This window comes from Carcharhinus amblyrhynchos, chromosome 32 (assembly GCF_965287045.1).
Source record: "Carcharhinus amblyrhynchos chromosome 32, sCarAmb.v2.hapA, whole genome shotgun sequence".
NCBI classification, from domain to species: Eukaryota; Metazoa; Chordata; class Chondrichthyes; order Carcharhiniformes; family Carcharhinidae; genus Carcharhinus; species Carcharhinus amblyrhynchos.
This window is the reverse complement of record NC_137355.1, coordinates 20,701,413-20,719,685: the sequence shown is the minus strand read 5'-3', so window position 1 is coordinate 20,719,685 and position 18,273 is coordinate 20,701,413. Positions and strand designations below refer to the sequence as shown.

The 18,273-nt window shown below is 43.9% G+C and overlaps 1 protein-coding gene across 3 annotated transcripts in view; it reads left to right on the top strand.

Moving 5' to 3' along the window:
* The first annotated feature begins 10,514 nt into the window (after positions 1–10,514).
* The window catches only part of crtc3 (CREB regulated transcription coactivator 3), an 83,205-nt gene continuing 75,446 nt past the window's right edge, over positions 10,515–18,273 (top strand). Inside the window, exon 1 of one of the 3 annotated variants that reach the window (XM_080216245.1) lies at positions 10,515–11,553. In XM_080216245.1, the coding sequence (XP_080072371.1) occupies positions 11,305–11,553 (249 nt within the window). In that variant the 5' untranslated portion in view covers positions 10,515–11,304. The remainder of the gene's footprint in view (positions 11,554–18,273) is intronic. The other 2 variants (XM_080216244.1, XM_080216247.1) reach the window with 2 other exon arrangements.

Sequence of the window (18,273 nt, the reverse complement as noted above, 5' to 3'; positions counted from 1 at the left end):
TGTCCTGAGATGTGTAGGTTAGAGGAATAAGTGGGTAAAATGTGTAGGGATATAGGGGTAGGGCCTGGGTGGGATTGTCATTGGTACAAACTCAATGGGCCGAAGGGCCTCTTTCTGTACTATAGGGTTCTATAAATGCATGTGGTTATGGGGATAGGTTTTGGGTGGGATAGTGGTCGATACAGACTCGATGGGCCAAATGTGGGATTCTATGACTCTATAGTCCAAAGATATATGAGTTAGGTTGATTGGCTAAATTGACCGTTAGTGTCAGCAGGACTAGTTAGGGTAAATGTATGGGACAGGGCTGGATGGGATTGTGGTCAGTGTAGACTCGATAGGCTGAGTGGCCTCTCTGCACTGTAAGAATTATATGATTCTATGAACATAAACCTCGGAGAAGGAAGGAGAAACTGATCATTGACAGTGAGAGCGCAGATTCAATTTTTAATGCAGCGAGTTGTGGGTTGGAATTCTCCCATCCCGCCCCGTTACTGGGATTTTACTGGACGGGGGTGTGGACAGTGTGAAATGCAATTAATGGTCAGGCAGAAATTTTTGGCTTTTAGACCAGTGAGGGCTGGAGAATTCCTCCCATAACCTGGTAGGCACTGTCTGAAAGGGTGGGAGCCATGTGGAGGTGCTGGCGTTGGACTGGAGTGGGCAGATAAGAAGTCCCACAAAACCAGGTTAAAATCCAACAGAATTTCTTCAGGAGCAGCATTCCAAAAACTCATGATTCCATGAGTTGGGCTTTAACCTGATGTTGTGAGACTCCTTACTGAAAGGGTGGTGGATTCAGATTGTATCTGTGTCTATGTATCAACACAGACATCAAAATCCACATCATGGATTTAGATTCAACAGAAACTTTCAAAAGGTGCAATGATTAATAATTAAAGAAAGTTTTGGGATGAGAGGGGCTGATTAGACAGCCCTTTTCAGAGAGCCAACACAGATACAATGGAACAAAAGGTCTCCTGTTGGGTTCTACTATTCGATTGAATGAAATGGTGACTATACTGAGACTGTAAATCTCAGCCAAATGAAAGCAGAGGGGGGTGACGAACAGACCTTGGAGGTACGGAGAATACCAGTCAGGGTTCCTGCTCAAGTTTCTAGCTGTCCAGGTCCCCCCGCGCTGACACTATTGTTAAGAAAGCCCACCAACGCCTTTACTTTCTCAGAAGGCTAAGGAAATTTGTCCGCTACGACTCTCATCAATTTTTACAGAAGCGCCACAGAAAGCATTCTTTCTGGTTGTGTCACAGCTTCGTAGGGGCTCCTGCTCTGCCCAAGACCGCAAGGAACTACAAAAGGTCATGAATCCATCACGCAAACCAGCCTCCCATCCATTGACTCTGTCTACACTTCCCACTACCTCAGCAAAGCAGCCAGAATAATTAAGGATCCTACACACCCCGGACATTCTCTCTTCCACCATCTTCTGTCGGGAGAAAGATACAAAAGTCTGAGGTCACGTACTAACCGACTCAAGAACAACTTTTCCCTGCTGCTGTCAGACTTTTGAATGGACCTACCATATATTAAGCTGATCTTTCTCTACACCCTGTCTGTGATTGCAACACCATATTCTGCAACCCCTTCTTTCCTTCTCCCCATGTACTCTGTGAACAGTATGCTTTGATGCTATAGTGTGCAATACTGTATCCTAATATATGTGAAAATAATACAGAAGATCATAGAAACCCTGGATGCAGAAGGAGGCCATTTGGACCATTGAGTCTGCACTGATCACAATCCCACCCAGGCCCTATCCCCGTAATCCCACATATTTACCTCACTAACCTCTTTAACCTACACATACCGGTGCAACTTAGCATGGCCAATCCACCTAACCCGCACAACTTCGGACTGTGGGAGGAAACGGGAGCGCCTGAAGGAAACCCACACAGACATGGGGAGAATGTGCAAACTCTGCACAGACAGTGATCCAAGCCAGGAATCGAACCCAGATCCCTGGAGCTGTAAGGCCGCAGTGCTAACCACTGTGCCACCATGTTGCCCCCAAATCAAATCAAAACCATCTGTTGTTATGCACAGATATAAGAACATCTGACGGAGACAAGATCAGATGTGGCTGTGATACTTCCACAGTTGAACAGTCTAGGACTGTTACATCATCTGGTATTCAAACTGGAGACAGAGCCTTTGGGAAGATGAGTGCTGCCATGACAACACAAGAATGAAACAGCCAGGAGCCTGTCTGCAGATTAATATGACATTAATGGCTCATCATTACCTCGGTTATTTACAGAACAGAGCCACCTCTGTACTGCCCATGTATCATCATCTTGGTCGTTAAAATGTGACTGTGCATCTTACAGACATATCTGACCCACTCACAGACTCATTGACTCGAGTGTCCTGGAAAAGACAGACTGATGTTTATATTGCTCCATTCATGATCCTGGGATGCCTCAGAACACTTTACAATTAATGAAATACTTCTTTAAGTTTCATTACTATTGTAATGTGGAGGAACACTGTCGCCAATCTGTGCACAAAAAGCTCCCAAAAACAGGATAGAATTAATGACCAGATCATCTGATTTCAGTGTTGGCTGTAGGATAAATATTGGGAAGATCCTGCAGAGAAATCCCCTGCTCTCCCTCCGTATTGTGGCCTTGGGATTGTTTACAGTCAGCTGAGAAATCCCATGAGCTCGGTTTAACCTTTCCGAGCCCTGACAGGGGCAGCACTCCCTCAGCATCACACTGCAGTGTCAATCTGGATGGATTTTTGTATCCCTCTCAAAACTTGGCATTATTCAGGGCTGGGACGGCACGGTGGCACAGTGGGTTAGCACGGCTGCTTCACAGCACCAGGGACCTGGGTTCGATTCCAGGCTTGGGTCACTGTGTGGAGTCTGCACATTCTCCCTGTGTCAGCGTGAAAACTGAACCCAGGTCCCTGGCACTGTGAAGCAGCAGTGCTAACAACTGTACCACTCCTTATGGATGTGCAGAATTGTGAGGTTATCTACTTTTAGTCTGAGAAGAATGTATCGGGATATTTTCTTAATAATGAGGGATTGAGATCTGTGGAGGAGTGAAATGATTTACACTTTCCAAGCATGAAGATCACTGAGAGCTTAATGCACCAGCACAAACAGCGATCAAAACTACTCATCAAATGTTGGCCTTTAACTCAAGAGGTGGCATGGTGGCACAGTGGTTAGCACTGCTGTCTCACAGTGCCAGGGACCCGGGTTTGATTCCCGGCTTGGGTCACTGTCTGTGTGGAGTTTGCACATTCTCCCCATGGGTTTCCTCCGGGTGCTCCGGTTTCCTCCCACAGTCCAAAGATTAGGTGGATTGGCCGTGCTCAATTGCCCCTTCATCTCGAGGGAATTAGCAGGGTAAATACATGGCTAGGGCCTGGGTGGGATAGTGATTGGTGCAGGCTTGATGGGCTGAATGGCCACCTTCTGCACTGTGGAGATTCTATGAAACTTGCAATTCAAAAGAGAGGAAATGATGCCCCAGTTTTGCTGAACTTTGGTCTGATGTGAAGTAACTGAGTTCAGTTCTGGGCACCACTCTTCCAAATAGACACAATGCCCTTGGGTGAGCTACAGCCCCACACCAGGGTTAAAGCAACAATTTACATCTGGTTGTACAAGTTTGACTTTTACTCCCTTGAGTTTAGGAGATTGAGATAACTGGTGCCCCTAAAATGATGAAGGGATTCGACAGGGTAGGCACCAAAAAAATTAATTTTCTGTCCCAAGGAAAATCCAGGAATATAACAATGAATTAGCATTAGGATTTTCCAGAATGAAATCGGGAAGTAGTTCTTCACACAAGGTTTAGTGGAGATTTGGAAATCACTTCTGCGAATGCTGGAGGAGGGGAGGTGGGGGGGGTTGATTGAAATTTCCAAGACTGGGATTAACTTTTTTAAGATAAGGATATGGAGGAATGTGGATTTATTGCAGGAAAAATGGTATTGAGACACGGAACTGTCACAATTTAATATAACGGTGAATAAGTTTGAATGGCCTCCTCCTGTCCCTGTGTTTCCATGGCTGTGTTTTCCTCATTCCCTAACCCTGGAGTACTGTGTACAGTTTTGGTCTCCTTACTTGAGAAAGGATATAGGGGCACTGGAGGGGGTGCAGAGGAGATTCACTAGGTTGATTCCAGAGTTGAGAGGGTTGGCTTATGAGAAGAGATTGAGTAGACTGGGACTATACTCATTGGAATTCAGAAGAATGAGGGGGGATCTTATAGAAACATATAAGATTATGAAGGGAATAGATAAGATAGAAGCAGGGAAGTTGTTTCCACTGGTGGGTGAAACTAGAACTAGGGGCACAGCCTCAAAATAAGGGGGAGCAGAATTAGGACTGAGTTGAGGAGGAACTTCTTCACACAAAGGGTTGTGAATCTGTGGAATTCCCTGCCTAGTTGAGGCTCCCTCATTGAATGTTTTTAAGGCAAGGATAGATAAATTTTTGAACAGTAAAGGAATTAAGGATTATGATGAGTGGGTGGGTAAGTGGAGCTGAGTCCATGAAAAGATCAGCCATGATCTTATTGAATGGCAGAGCAGGCTTGAGGGGCCAGATGGCCGACTGCTGCTCCTAGTGCTTATGTTCTTATATAAATATTTCACCCCTGTTTCCGCACACAGTTTGTTTTTTCCCAATGCTGTCGAATCAGGGATCTGGTCTGACTCTGGAACAAAATTAATTAATTTACAACTCATTTTCAGGAACCAGAAATGAAAATAAGTTTGTCTTGATTTGGCTGTGTTGACACAGTGTAAACATGTAGTTATCTGACACCATCACAGCCTGGGTTACCTTCATGGTTTAAATGTTTTTTGATTATTCTTCTTTCATTGAAACAATCCAGGAGATATTTATTGTTTGGCTGATACCACAGGTAGATATGTTTAAACATTGTTTTACAGCATTATTTCACCAGCAGACAAGAAGCTCACCAGTTCAATGTGTAATTATTCGAATCACAGACTTTCCCTCCCACCTCACCCACTGATACTCAATTTTAACACCAAGTTCCTTCTCAACTCTGTTGGAAAAAAACAAGCAGTTGCTTTTGTTAAACTGTGAATCCCTCTTTTCAGAAGAGATTGATCCAGTTCACTCTTACAGTGTGTTCATACTATTTTGCTTTCCTCCAAACTCCCTTCTTTCAACCATGATGTGGAGATGCCAGCGATGGACTGGGGGTCAAGTTCTGTAACCGGGATCTTGGGATCATGTCACACTCTGTGTAACCCCCACCATTTGGCCTGGGCTTGCAAAATCCCACTAACTGTCCTGGTTTGAGACAATTCACACCTCTTTAACCTGTGATTATCCCTCTCTCCATTCCCACTGTCTATATCTATAAAGACTTGATTACTTCTAAAGACTCACATTCCAACCATTATCTTGCAATTATGTCTGTGTCTATATATGCTCTGTTTGTGAAACCCACCTCTCCACTCACCTGAGGAAGGAGCAGAGTTCCAAAAGCTCGTGATTCCAAATAAACCTGTTGGACTTTAACCTGGTGTTGTGAGACTTCTGTGCCCTTCTTTAAACAGCATTGTAGATGGGCAAAAATATGATTTCACCATTCTGACAGAGAAATAAGTAAGCTGGTTTTAGTATGTATCAGACAGAACCATAAACATCCAATACAATAGGATTTCTAAAGTTATAGTTGATCCCTTGGCAATGTGATCTAAATGCCCACTAACCTTATTAATTAATTATCTGTCTGTCTCAGGAGATGATGGACTGTGTCACTCCTGGATTGAACATCTGTTGAGGTTGTGAAGGCCGATTCCCGAGTCCCTCCCATGAGGGAACCGATGAAGGGCGGTGGTCTGAGGTCGACTGATGTCTTTTCCTTCAGCAAGTTCCCTTTCTCACCATTTTTTATCCTCTGCTTTTCCTGACTGCCAGTCTCCAGGGTCTGGGATTCGATCTCAGTCCACAGGCAGTCTCGCTCACAGGCATCCTTGTGTCACAGACCTGAGCGACCTGTTGGTCTCATGCTGAGAGCAAGCTCACCAGAGGGGATGTCTTTGGGGATGCATCGTCATCCATTCAGCTCACGTGACCCAGCCAAGAGAGCCGCCATTGACTCAAGGGGGTTAACGTAGCGGGGATCCCTGAACACTGATGTACTTAAATATTCAGCACCCTGTCCTGTCAGGAGATGCTCAATATTCCTTAGGAACAGTGGAGATCAAAGTTGTTCAGCTGCTTTTCCTGACTTATATAAGTTTTCTGTACCTCATCGCTCTAAAGGAGAGCGCTGAGAATACTTAGAAACGTAGAATCCCTAAGGAAGGAGGCCATTTGGCCCAAAGCATCTGCACCAACCATAGTCCCACCCAGGCCCCTATCCCGATGACACCATGCATTTACCCTAGCTAGTCCCCATGACACTAGGGGCAATTTAGCAATCCATCTAACCCACACATCTTTGAGGAGGAAACCGGAGCATTCAGAGGAAACCCATGCAGACACGGGGAGAATGTGCAAACTCCACTCAGGCAGTGACCTGAGGCCGGAATTGAACACGGGTCCACTCTGCTACACCCAGGGTTTTGGTTCATTTGCAATCAGTCCATCCTCAACTTCTCGATGTTGACATGACAGCTGTGGCCTCGGTAATCCCGGGATGGATTTCGGCATCGAGGGCCTGGTTACTGGTGATTGTTGATCCAAACTACGTGAAGCTGCCAAGGAGTCCCAGGTGGAGGTTATTGGTGTTGATGGAAGGCGCGATCTTCACATCATGGTCCGTAATTTTGGTCTTCCTGTCAGTCCAAACTCCTTGTGGCCTGGGAGAGCTGATCTACAAGTTGCTGCAATAAATATCAGTGTGGGACACCAGCACAATATTATCACACACAATGACTCACCAACTAGGGCATTCTGTACTGCGGTCTGTTTTACCAAGCGGGACAGCTTGCCAGCGGCTCTGGTCTGTTGATGCGCATCTGAGTCACTGAAAATGTATAATAGCAACATGGAGAAAAGTATGAACAAAGAATACAGCTCAGGAACAGGCCCTTTGGCCCTGTAAGCCTGAACCACCTATGCTAAATTAAAGCCCCCTACCCTTCCAGGGACCTTATCTTTCTATTCCCATCCTATTTGTGTATTTATCCGGACACGCCTTAAAAGTCACTATTGTATCTGCTTCCATTACCTCCCCCAGCAGTGAGTTCCAGGCACCCACCATCCTCTGTGTAAAAAATCTGCCTTGTCCATCTCCTTTAAACCTTGCCCCTCGCATCTTAAACCTGTGGTCCCGAGTAATTGACTCTTCCACACTGGGAAAAAGCTTCTGACTATCCATTCTGTCCAGGCCCCTTGTAATCTTGTAGACTTCTTTCAAGTCGCCCCTCAACCTCCATCATTCCAGTGAGAATAAACCAAGTTTCTTCAGCCTCTCCACCTTGCTAATGCCCTCCATAATCAGGCAACATCCTGGTAAATCTTCTCTCTACTCCCTCCAAAGTTTCCACATCCTTCTGGTAGTGTGGCGACCAGAATTGAACCTTTATTCCAAGTGAGGCCTAACTAAGGTTCTATAAAGCTGCAACATGACTTGCCAATTTTTAAACTTGATGCCTGGGCTAATATGCTGGAGAGATGCCTGGTTTTACCCAGCCGCTGATTCTGAATACCTCCAGTGATGCTCCATTGTAACTGATGGAACTGTACATGTTCCCAATAAAGAGGCAATGATGTCCGGAAGTATTAGTGGTTAGCCTGTTCTCCGCTTGGAGAGTCTGTCTCGGCTGACAAGCTGAAAGGCCTTGGTGAGATGCATGAAGGAAACGTAGAGAGGCCGGCACTGATTGTATCTCTTCCCTTGTAGCTCCCAAAATGAGAAAACCACGTCCGCTATCGACCTGTCAGCTGAGAAGCCATACTGAGACTCAGGGTAGATGCAATGATGCCAGGGCTCCACCTGGTCAGAGTAATGGGAGTGAAGACTTTCTCCACAATACGTAGGAAGGAGGTTCCTGGGTAGTTGTCATCATCACTGCAATCTACTTTGTTTTTGCACAAGGTGATTATATCACACGTGTCTTGAGGCACAAACCTTTCCCTCCGACAGAGACACAAAGGTTCATGGAGATGCTGGGGGGGGAGGGGTTTACCCCTCACAAGGCAGTTAATAACCTTTTGGAGTTCAGCCCACAATGGGCTTGATTTGATTTGATTTATTATTGTCACATGTACTAACACACAGTGAAAAATATTGTTTCTTGCATGTTATACAGACAAAGCATACCATTCATAGAGAAGGAAAGGAGACAGTGCAGAATGTAGTGTTACAGTCATAGCTAGGGAGTAGAGAAAGATCAACTTAATATAAGGTAGGTCCATTCAAAAGTCTGACAGCAGCAGGGAAGAAGCTGTTCGCGAGTCAGTTGGTACGTGACCTCAGACTTTTGTATCTTTTTCCCAACGGGAGAAGGTGGAAGAGAGAATTTCCGGTGTCCGTGAGGTCCTTAATTATTCTGGCTGCTTTGCCGAGGCAGCAGGAACTGTAGACAGAGTCAATGAATGGGAGGCTGGTTTGTGTGATGGATTGGGGGCTACATTCATGACCTTTTGTAGTTTTTTGCGGTCTTGGGCAGAGCAGGAGCCCAGACCAAGCTGTGATACAACCAGAAAGAATGCTTTCTATGGTGCACCTGTAGAGATTGGTGCAAGCTGTAATGGACATGCCAAATTTCCTTTCTGTTCACTCCTCCATGACAGGAAGGTCTAGAATGGCAGCGAGAGCATCTTCAGTGACAATTTTTTTCTGTTGTGTTGAGTTCCAGCCACCTTTCCAACTGCTGAGCAGGTTTAGGGACGAATGAAGTCCCTGTTTTTGACTTCAAGGGGGTTGATTTGACAGCTACTACCAGACCTGTTACTTTCTTGATTCCTTCCTATATCCCGCTGTCACCCCCAGATTCAGCAGCAGATTCCAGCTGATACTGCAGCCACTATTGATTGGTGCAGTTTGTTGCGACTTAATTCTGGTCACTCTGAGAGCAAGAAGGTTTTGTTTGCTGGGGGTTTGCTAGCTGTTCCTGAGGGCTCTCCTCTTGGCTGCAGCAATTGGCTTCACTTCAGTCTAATAAACCTCAAACCAGTCAGCGTGCTTTTGATTTCTTTACCAGTATTTTGTGAGTGCAGATTTACAGATGGTTTTGTGTAGGCAATTCGACTCGGGCCCTGTATTCTGGTCTTGGACACTTTGTATGAAAGAGCCTGATTGAGGAGGGTCAGAGGAACAAGTATTGATCTGAGGACAACCTTTGGTTGGTGTGCTATTGTTTCCTTGGCTGAAGCCTGATCTTGCTGCACATCAACAGAGTCACAGTCAGCGCAGTGAAAGTGACGAGGACATGGTTGAGGGTGGTATATCTGGAGATGAGGTCTAACTGGTGCCTGGAGTGTGATCTTGGATCTCTCCAGGACACCGTGTGGCACGGCTTGGTTTGGAGCTGTTTGTAAAGTTTATTAGTCACAAATCAACTTACATTCACACTAGTTGCCACACTCCGGCGCCTGTTCAGGTACACTGAGGGAGAATTTAGCATAATGCACTTAAACTGCACATCTTTTGGACAGTGGGAGCAACCAGCATCTGGAGGAAACCCATGCAGACATGGGAAGAATGTGCAAACTCCACACAGACAGTGACCCAGGAATTGAACCCGGGTCCCTGGTGCTTTGAGGCAGCAGTGCTAACCACTGTGCCACCATGTTTGTAACACACATTCCACAGTAAGGCCAATACACACGGTTCTTAGGTTTCAGCTTGTGATGTGTAGGACTGGTATCTTTTATTGTTGAGTTTGTTTAGCAACCCAACTGTTGAGGAATGGCTCTCTAAGCTCATAGTGCCCATTGAAGTAAGCGGGTCAAGGTAGGACAGCACCTAACTGATTGGGGGGGCTGCCCAGTGTCAGGCAGGGGGTAGCTATCTAATGATCTCTCCCACTGTCTGAAGTAGCCCTTGACGCTTACACTCTACGCCAGCCAAGCAAGGACTTATAAAAGCTGTTTGTTCCAATGTTGTTCAACTTAAGCCATGAAGTTGGAGAGTCTTCTCCAGAGTACAGGCCTGGGCAAATAGTATGGAGGCTTGTGTTGAAGAATCAGGGTCTCCCTCCTGGCATTACCATTATTACCCAAAGAAAAGGATGAAATCCATTTGGTAGCAGTTCTGCCACAGGGGTTGCCAGAAAGCTGACTGTTAGATGTCAGATTAAATTTTTTTATCTAAGTTCAAAGCTTGTGCTTTAAAATAAAGAATCTGATGGAAATTGAATTTTTAAGGTTAAGACACCCACCAAACTCCATATTTTAGCACAATTCGACTTGAAGAAAGTCCCCGTCGAACAATCTGTTGAGTGAATAGTGACTGAATATCTCTTGCTCCATTTATTCTGTGAGCTTGTCTCTTGTCTCCTCTAGTGGCGGAGTTCAGAAGGAAGGTTTCGCCATCTCTCATTTTGTTTTTTTCCTGTGTGTGGGTTTTGAACGATGACAGAAGACCTAGGCTGAATATTTTTTCTCTCTCAGGAGCTCTAAAGGGGAGATTTTAACGAGAGACTGTTTTCTCTTTGACTTATCGAGAAGCCTCAAGTGCTTTGGATGTCAACCCCAAGGGGAGCCCCCGAGGGGAAGACAGCAGCAAGGAGGAGAGGGATTACTGCACATTTTTCACTGGACAAGTGTCAAGAAGATCTGAACTTTTCTCTGTTGGTTGGAAGGGCGAAGAAATCTGCGGGGCTTTCATTTTGCAGCAGGATGCTGGTGATGGTGTGAGTGTGTGTGGGAGAGGAGGTTGAGTGGAAGATTTTCCTTGGCTGAGGTGAATTTAGTTTTGACTTTGAGGAGAGGTGAATCTTAATGAAATATTTTTGGCCGGGGTGGATTAATTTGAGCTTTGGGGCTGAGGTTTTGTTTTGAGCTGAGGAAGTTTGTTAGATGTTTTTTACTGAGGTGATTTTGTTGGTGATTTTTTTAAGCTGAGGTGAATTTTTGTTCCACTTTATTTTGCTGAGGTGATTTTGAGTTGAGGTGAATTGGGTTTGGTATTGGGGCTGAGGTGAATTTTACTTGATATTTTTCACTGAGGTGATTTAATAAGAGCTGAGGGAAAGTTTATTTAAAATTAAATTAAGCTGAGGGAAAGTTTATTTCTTTCGAGCTGAGGTGGGTTTTATTTGGTGCTGTTTGTTGCTGAGGGAGAGTTTCCAGTGGCTCACCTTGCCCTGACGGACTGTGTGGCGATGGCCGGCAGCAGCTCCGGCCCCGGCCCCGGCCCCGGTCCCGGCTGCAGTCCCGGACCCGGCGCTGGAGGCGCCTCGGGCGGCGGCGGGTCCTCCTCCTCCTCCGGCGGCGGGGGCAGCGGCGGTGCCGGTGGATCGGCCGCTTCCAACCCCCGCAAATTCAGCGAGAAGATCGCCCTCCACAACCAGAAACAAGCCGAGGAGACGGCCGCCTTCGAGGAGGTGATGAAGGACCTGAGCGTATCCCGGGTAAGTGGCCGGAACACTCGCTCCCTCAGCCGGGGGCCGCAGCTACGCGAGCGCCAGGCTTCGGGGCCTAATGAAGCTGAACATTCCCCAGTAATAAAATAGCCAATACCATTAAATTATAGATATTAAATACACTTTTACATGGATTCAAAACACAAAATAAGTATCATATAATTAAATGTTAAATATTAGATGCTAAATACACTTTAACATTTATTAAAAGTATAAAGTATATAATTAAATAATAGATGCCTACAAACAATTTTACATGTATGAAAAGTATAAAATAAATATAATATTAAATAAGATACTAACTATGCTTTTACATATATATATTACACATATATAATTAAACATTAAATTATAGGTACTTAAACAATTTTACATGTATTAAAAGTATAAAACAAGTAAAATATTAAATAATAGATACTAAACACACTTGCATATATTAAAAGAACAAAATATATAATGAAATATTAAATTATAGAGGCTTAAAACTATTTTATATTAAAAGTATAAAATAAGTATAATTAAACATTAGTAGATGCTAAATACACTTGTATATGCATTAAAAGTGTGAAATGTACAATATAATAAAGTATTAAATTGTCGATGGCCAGAAACAATTTGCATCTATTAAAGGTATAAAATATGTGCACTAATTGTCAAATTATAGATGCTACATCACTTATGTGTATTAAAATTAAAATAAATATACTATAATTAAATTTTAAATTATAAATGCTATTTATAATTAAGTTATAGATGCTTGAAAACAATTTTACATATATTAAAAGTATAAAATGTATTAAATAATTAAACATTAAATTATAGATGCTAAGAATACTTTTACAAATGTTGACGGTTTTTAAGATTGTTCCAAATTTATTCAAATAATATTCATAATTTTACTCAGTTATACATGCAAACAAACACTTTTTACATCCATTAAAAAGTACTGCTAAACCCATTGCTATAAATATATTTTACAATTAAATGATTTATTTATATATTTAACTATTAAATATGTATGGTAGTTTTAATAAGTTATACAAACTAACAAATGCACCAAAGTATTTGAGAGTTTTAAATATAACTAAACAAGTACATTGTAATATTAAATTATGAATTTAAAGATTGTTTTTAAAATATATTTAATTGTGCTTTTAAAGTATTTAAGACTTTTAAATGTATTTAAGCAATAAAGTTTAATAATTAGTTATAATTTAAAATGCAATTATAATACACTTAAAATTGAAGTTTTCAATTGTTCTTGAGTATTTCTTGTGGGATGAGTTTATTTTGTGCTTATTTGCCTTGATTACACTTCAAAAAGTACTAGCTGTAAAATGTTTTCAGACACCTCGGTCATGAAAAGTACTAAATGCAAGACTTTTTATCACTTTTATATGTTCAGAATTGCTTTTAAAAAGAAAAATGAATTCTGTCGAAGCAGCAAATAAGTTGCATTAGGACGGTAAACCAAGGCTGGTCTGTAATGGATATGCATCAATCTCTCACCCCCTCTTACCCTCATTGGGTGGCACAGTGGTTAGCACTGCTGTCTCACAGCACCAGGGGCACAAATTCAATTTCAGCTTTGGGTCACTGGTCTGTGCGGAGTCTGCACGTTCTCCCTGTGTTTGCATGAGTTTCTTCCGGGTGCTCCGGTTTCTTTCCACAGTCCTAAAGAGGTGTTGGTTAGGTGCAGTAACTGTGCTAAATTCTCCTCAGTGTACCCGAAGAGGTGCCGGAGTGTGGCTACTAACAGATTTTTACAGTAACGTCATTGCAGTGTTAATGTAAGACTGCCTGTGACACTAATAAATAAACAAAACTTTGACTGAGCATCTGCAGTTCCTTGATTTGACAATACTGAAGATTCAAAACTCAGAATGAAGAAATTTCTGCTTACATTAATCCTACTCATTATCTGTTTTAGATGCTGACACCCTGTGATCTAGACTCTGCAACCAGGGAAACAGCTTCTTGGCATTTACCTTGTCAAGCCCTCCTTAGAATTGTTTGAGTAAAACCACCTCTCATTCTGAACTTGAGAGAGTATAGATCCGTTCACCCAATCCAAGATTAATGAAGTGTTGGTCGTGACTAAGTAGGTAGCATTCCCATCTCTTTGAGTCACAAGGTTTGAAGTTCAAGTCCTACTCCAGAACTTGAGCACAAAAAAAATCAAAGTTAATATGCCAGGTCAGTACTGAGGGAGTGCTTTACTGTCAGATACTGAACTTTGGGTGAGATGTGGATAGAGGAGATAGAGGTGGATGTGGTCTTCCTTGATTTTCAGAAGGTGTTTGACAAGGTACCTCACAAGAGGTTATTGCAGAAGGTCAGGGGACAGGGAGTTGGGGGTAGGGTGTTAGCGTGGATAGAGGACTGGTTGTCAAATAGGAGGCAGAGAGTGGGGGTCAACGGGTGCTATTCGGATTGGCGGATGGTGACTAGTGGAGTGCCCCAGGGGTCGGTGCTGGGGCCTCAGCTATTTACCATTTATATAGATGATCTGGAGGAGGGAACCGAGAGTAGGGTGTCGAAATTTGCTGATGACACCAAAATTGGTGGAAAGGCAAATTGTGCGGAGGGTGGTGAGAGTCTACAGAAGGATCTAGATAGGCTGGGCGAATGGGCCAGGAAATGGCAGATGGAATTTAATGTTGGCAAGTGCGAGGTGGTCCACTTTGGTAGGAATAATGGTAGGAAGGATTATTACTTACGTGGAGAAAAACTGCAGCAGGCGACGGTGCAGAGGGACCTCGGGGTCCTTGTGCATGAGTCGCAAAAATCCAGCCTGCAGGTGCAGCAGGTGGTCAGGAAGGCGAATGGGATGCTGGCCTTCATAGCGAGGGGGATTGAATATAAAAGTAGGGAGGTCTTGCTGCAGCTGTATAGGGCATTGGTGAGGCCGCAGCTGGAGTACTGTGTGCAGTTTTGGGCGCCGTACTTACGCAAGGATATTTTGGCATTGGAGGGAGTGCAGAGGAGGTTTACTAGGCTGATGCCGGAGTTGAGGGGGTTGAGCTATGAGGAGAGGCTGAATAAATTAGGCTTGTACTCGTTAGAGTTTAGAAGAATGAGGGGAGATCTCATTGTCACGTACAAGATGATGAATGGGATGGATAGGATAGAGGTGGAGAGGCTCTTCCCGCTCAGAAAGGACAGTAGGACTAGGGGGCACAGCCTCAAGATAAAGGGGGAGACGGTTTAGAACGGAGTTGAGGGGGAACTTCTTCACTCAAAGGGTGGTGAATCTCTGGAATTCTCTGCCCGTTGAAGTGGTGGAGGCTGCCTCGCTAAATATTTTTAAGACGCGGGTTGATGGGTTTTTGATAAGAGAGGGGATTAAGGGTTATGGGGAGAGGGCGGGAATGTGGAACTGAGCCAAGACAGATCAGCCATGATCTTATTGAATGGCGGGGCAGGCTCGAAGGGCTAGTTGGCCTACTCCTGCTCCTATTTCTTATGTTCTTATGTTAAACCGGGGCAATATTGAACGAGTGTAAAATATCCCATGGCACATTTTGAAGAGGAGTTATCCCTAGTGTCCGAGCCAACATTCATCCCTCAATCAACATCACTAAAACAGATGCGCAGGTTAGGTGGATTGGCCATGTTAAATTGTCCCTTAGTGTCAGGGGGACTAGAATAGAATAGAAAGAATCATAGAAACCCTACAGTGCAGAAAGAGGCCATTCAGCCCATCGAGTCTGTACCAACCACAATCCCACCCAGGCCCTACCCCCATATCCCTACATGTTTACCCATGAATCCCTCTAACCAATGCATCTCAGGACACTAAGGGCAATTAACCCAACCCACACGTCTTTGGAATACAATCCCTCCAGTGCGGAGGGAGGCCATTCGGCCCTTTGAGTCTGCTCCGACCTCAATCCCACCAGGGCCCTATCTCTGTAACCCCATATGTCTACCTTCTAATCTCCCTGATACTAAGGAGCAATTTTGCATGGCCAATCAACCTGACCTACACGTTTTTGGAGTGTGGAAGGAAACCAGAACGCCCGGAAGAAACCCACGAAGATACGGGGAGAATGTGCAGACTCTACACAGAAAGTCACCTGTGGCCGGAATCGAACCCAGGTCCCTGGCGCTCTAAGGCGGCAATGCTAACCACTGTGCCACCATGCCAGCCCTAGCAGGACTGACAGGGTAAATATGTGGGGTTATGGGAATAGGGCCTGAGTAGAATTGTTGTCAGCGCAGCCTCGATGGGCCGAATGGCCTACTTCTGCACTATAGGGATTCTACGATTATAGAAATTATCTGGTCATAATCCCACTGCTGTTTGAGGGAGTTTGCTATGCCCAAATTGGCCGATGTGTTTCCTACAACAGTGATGATGCTTTTAAAATGTATTCATTAGTTGTACAGCGCTTGGAAACATCTGGTAGTTATGAAGAGCGCTACAAAAATACAAGTCTTTAATTTTTCTGTAAACAATTTGGTGCAACCCTTCAAATCCCCCCAATACAAGCATACCGTTCCTTAGTTGTGAAGATCAAAAGGTGCCCTGTGTAGTTTGCCTGTTGGTGAGGAGGTTGACTCTCCCCTAAACCATCCTGGTGGCTTTATCTAGTTTACCTGATGTCATTCCTCAGTGTGGCTCTATATTCATTCCATTTTCTCACATTTTCCAATATTCAATCAAAAATTGGAGATTGATTTCATGGGGTTTTAACTTTTGTGCCTTTGTTGAATATTAGTTAGCTGCCCTGTTCTTGTAGAACTGTAAATTCAAAACTAAACAGCGGATGAAATGTTTCCAGTTGTGGTCATTCTAACCAACAGCCTGTGAGGCAGCTGTACATGATGGGGAGTGATTCATTAAAATGCAAATGAGATAAATTTCTTACAGAAAACAACATTTTTGAGATCCAGTGTATGAGCAACTTACTCTCTGGTCTGTAGTGAGTGTAGTGTATACAAAAGGAACAGGTGATTTTGGATCAGTGGTTCCCAACTCTCCACACGGGGGGGGACCCCCATTCTATTTCTAGGCCTGTTTTAAAATTCTTTCATACAGATTGATCACCGTGATTAGCCAACGACTTCCTCGTAGAAGTAAAGTATGGTAAAAATCTGAAGTCAAAACAGAAAGTGCTGGAAATACTCAGCAGGTCTGGCAGTATCTGTGGAGAGAGAAACAGAGTCAATGTTTTGAGTCTGAAACAGTCATATTGGATTCAAAATGATAATTGTGTTTCTCTTGCCATGGATGCAGCCAGATCTGCTGAATTTTTCCAGTCCTTTTTCATTTTTACTCCATTATTACTTTACTGTGCGCCAAAATACAAAAGTCTGAGGTCATGTACCAACCAGCTCAAGAGCAGCTTCTTCCCTGCTGCTGTCAGACCTTATATTAAGTTCATCTTTCTCTGTGCCCTAGCTATGATATTTTTTATTGTATAATATATATATATCAATAGGGATATCATATACAGTGCATTATGCTGTACGTGTGCAACTATGTCCCCTTGTAAAACCATGAAGTCCAATAATTAAGTAAACAAAGCCTTGGAGTTTAATGATTGTTTGGTGATGGAGTTAAGCAGATTGAGGGGACTTCACAACTTGTAGCTCTAGGTTAGATCCACCCAGTACTAAAAGGCTGGTTGGTTGCATATAGATGATGCCTTCATTATGCAATACCAATAAATCTCACGTGTGATTTGTCGATGCGTACTTCCTTAAGTTTAACTGTTGTTAAGTAAGCATTGATTTGCTTTTAAACAAATGTCAGTTAAGTGATTTGAGTTTCTTTGTGCTTTACTTCGGAGTGTAACACAGGAAGTGCGATGGGCAGAAAATGGGTGCCAGATAGGACATTTTTCTTTGGTGTATAGATTAGCAGGAATAGACTGTAACTAATCTTGTTACCCAGTTTATTGGTGCTTCTATATCAAGGGTTTATGACAAGCCCAAAACTTCAGTGGGTGGGCCTGCAGCAGTTTTGAAATTCCCAGTGAATGTGACTGCGCCTTGTTTTCCCAATCTTGACTGAACCATCAACTTCATTCATACCGTCCAGTTGAAAGTCTGCACCTGAGAAACTTGTTCTCCCGCTCCTGCCAATTCCAGTATTGTACAATCTGCCAAGAAATCTACTTATCGGTAATCTAATCCTTTTAGTCGAATCTGGATAACAGTTGAAGATAATTACCAGCTTTGAGTCACTGGTTTGATGAACTAATTTGTCCACACTCTGCCTCAATTGAACTGCTTCGGAGTGATATGCCTGGGTTCACTCACTGCATTCTGCTCTGGCCTCGGTGACACATGGACTTTATTTTCTGTAACTAATAACATGAATGGCTGCAACATTTGTATTGATGGCGTGGCACTCACTTGCACTCAGTCTCATTCTCACACACACGCGCATGCACACACACACACACATTCTCTCTCTCTCTCTCATGCACACGTTCTGTCTGTCTCTCACATGCACAGACATACACTTTCTCACACTCACATTGCATGCGCTCTCGCGCACTCTCTCGCGCTGCCCCTCGCGCTCGCGCTGCCCCTCGCGCTCGTGCGCCCTCTCTCTGTCCCTTGCGCTCGTGCGCCCTCTCTCTGTCTCTGTCTCTCTTTCTCTGTCACGCGCACTCTCTCTGTCTCTCTCTCTCTCACGCGCACTCTCTCTGTCTCTCTCTCTCACGCGCACTCTCTGTCTCTCTCTCTCTCTCT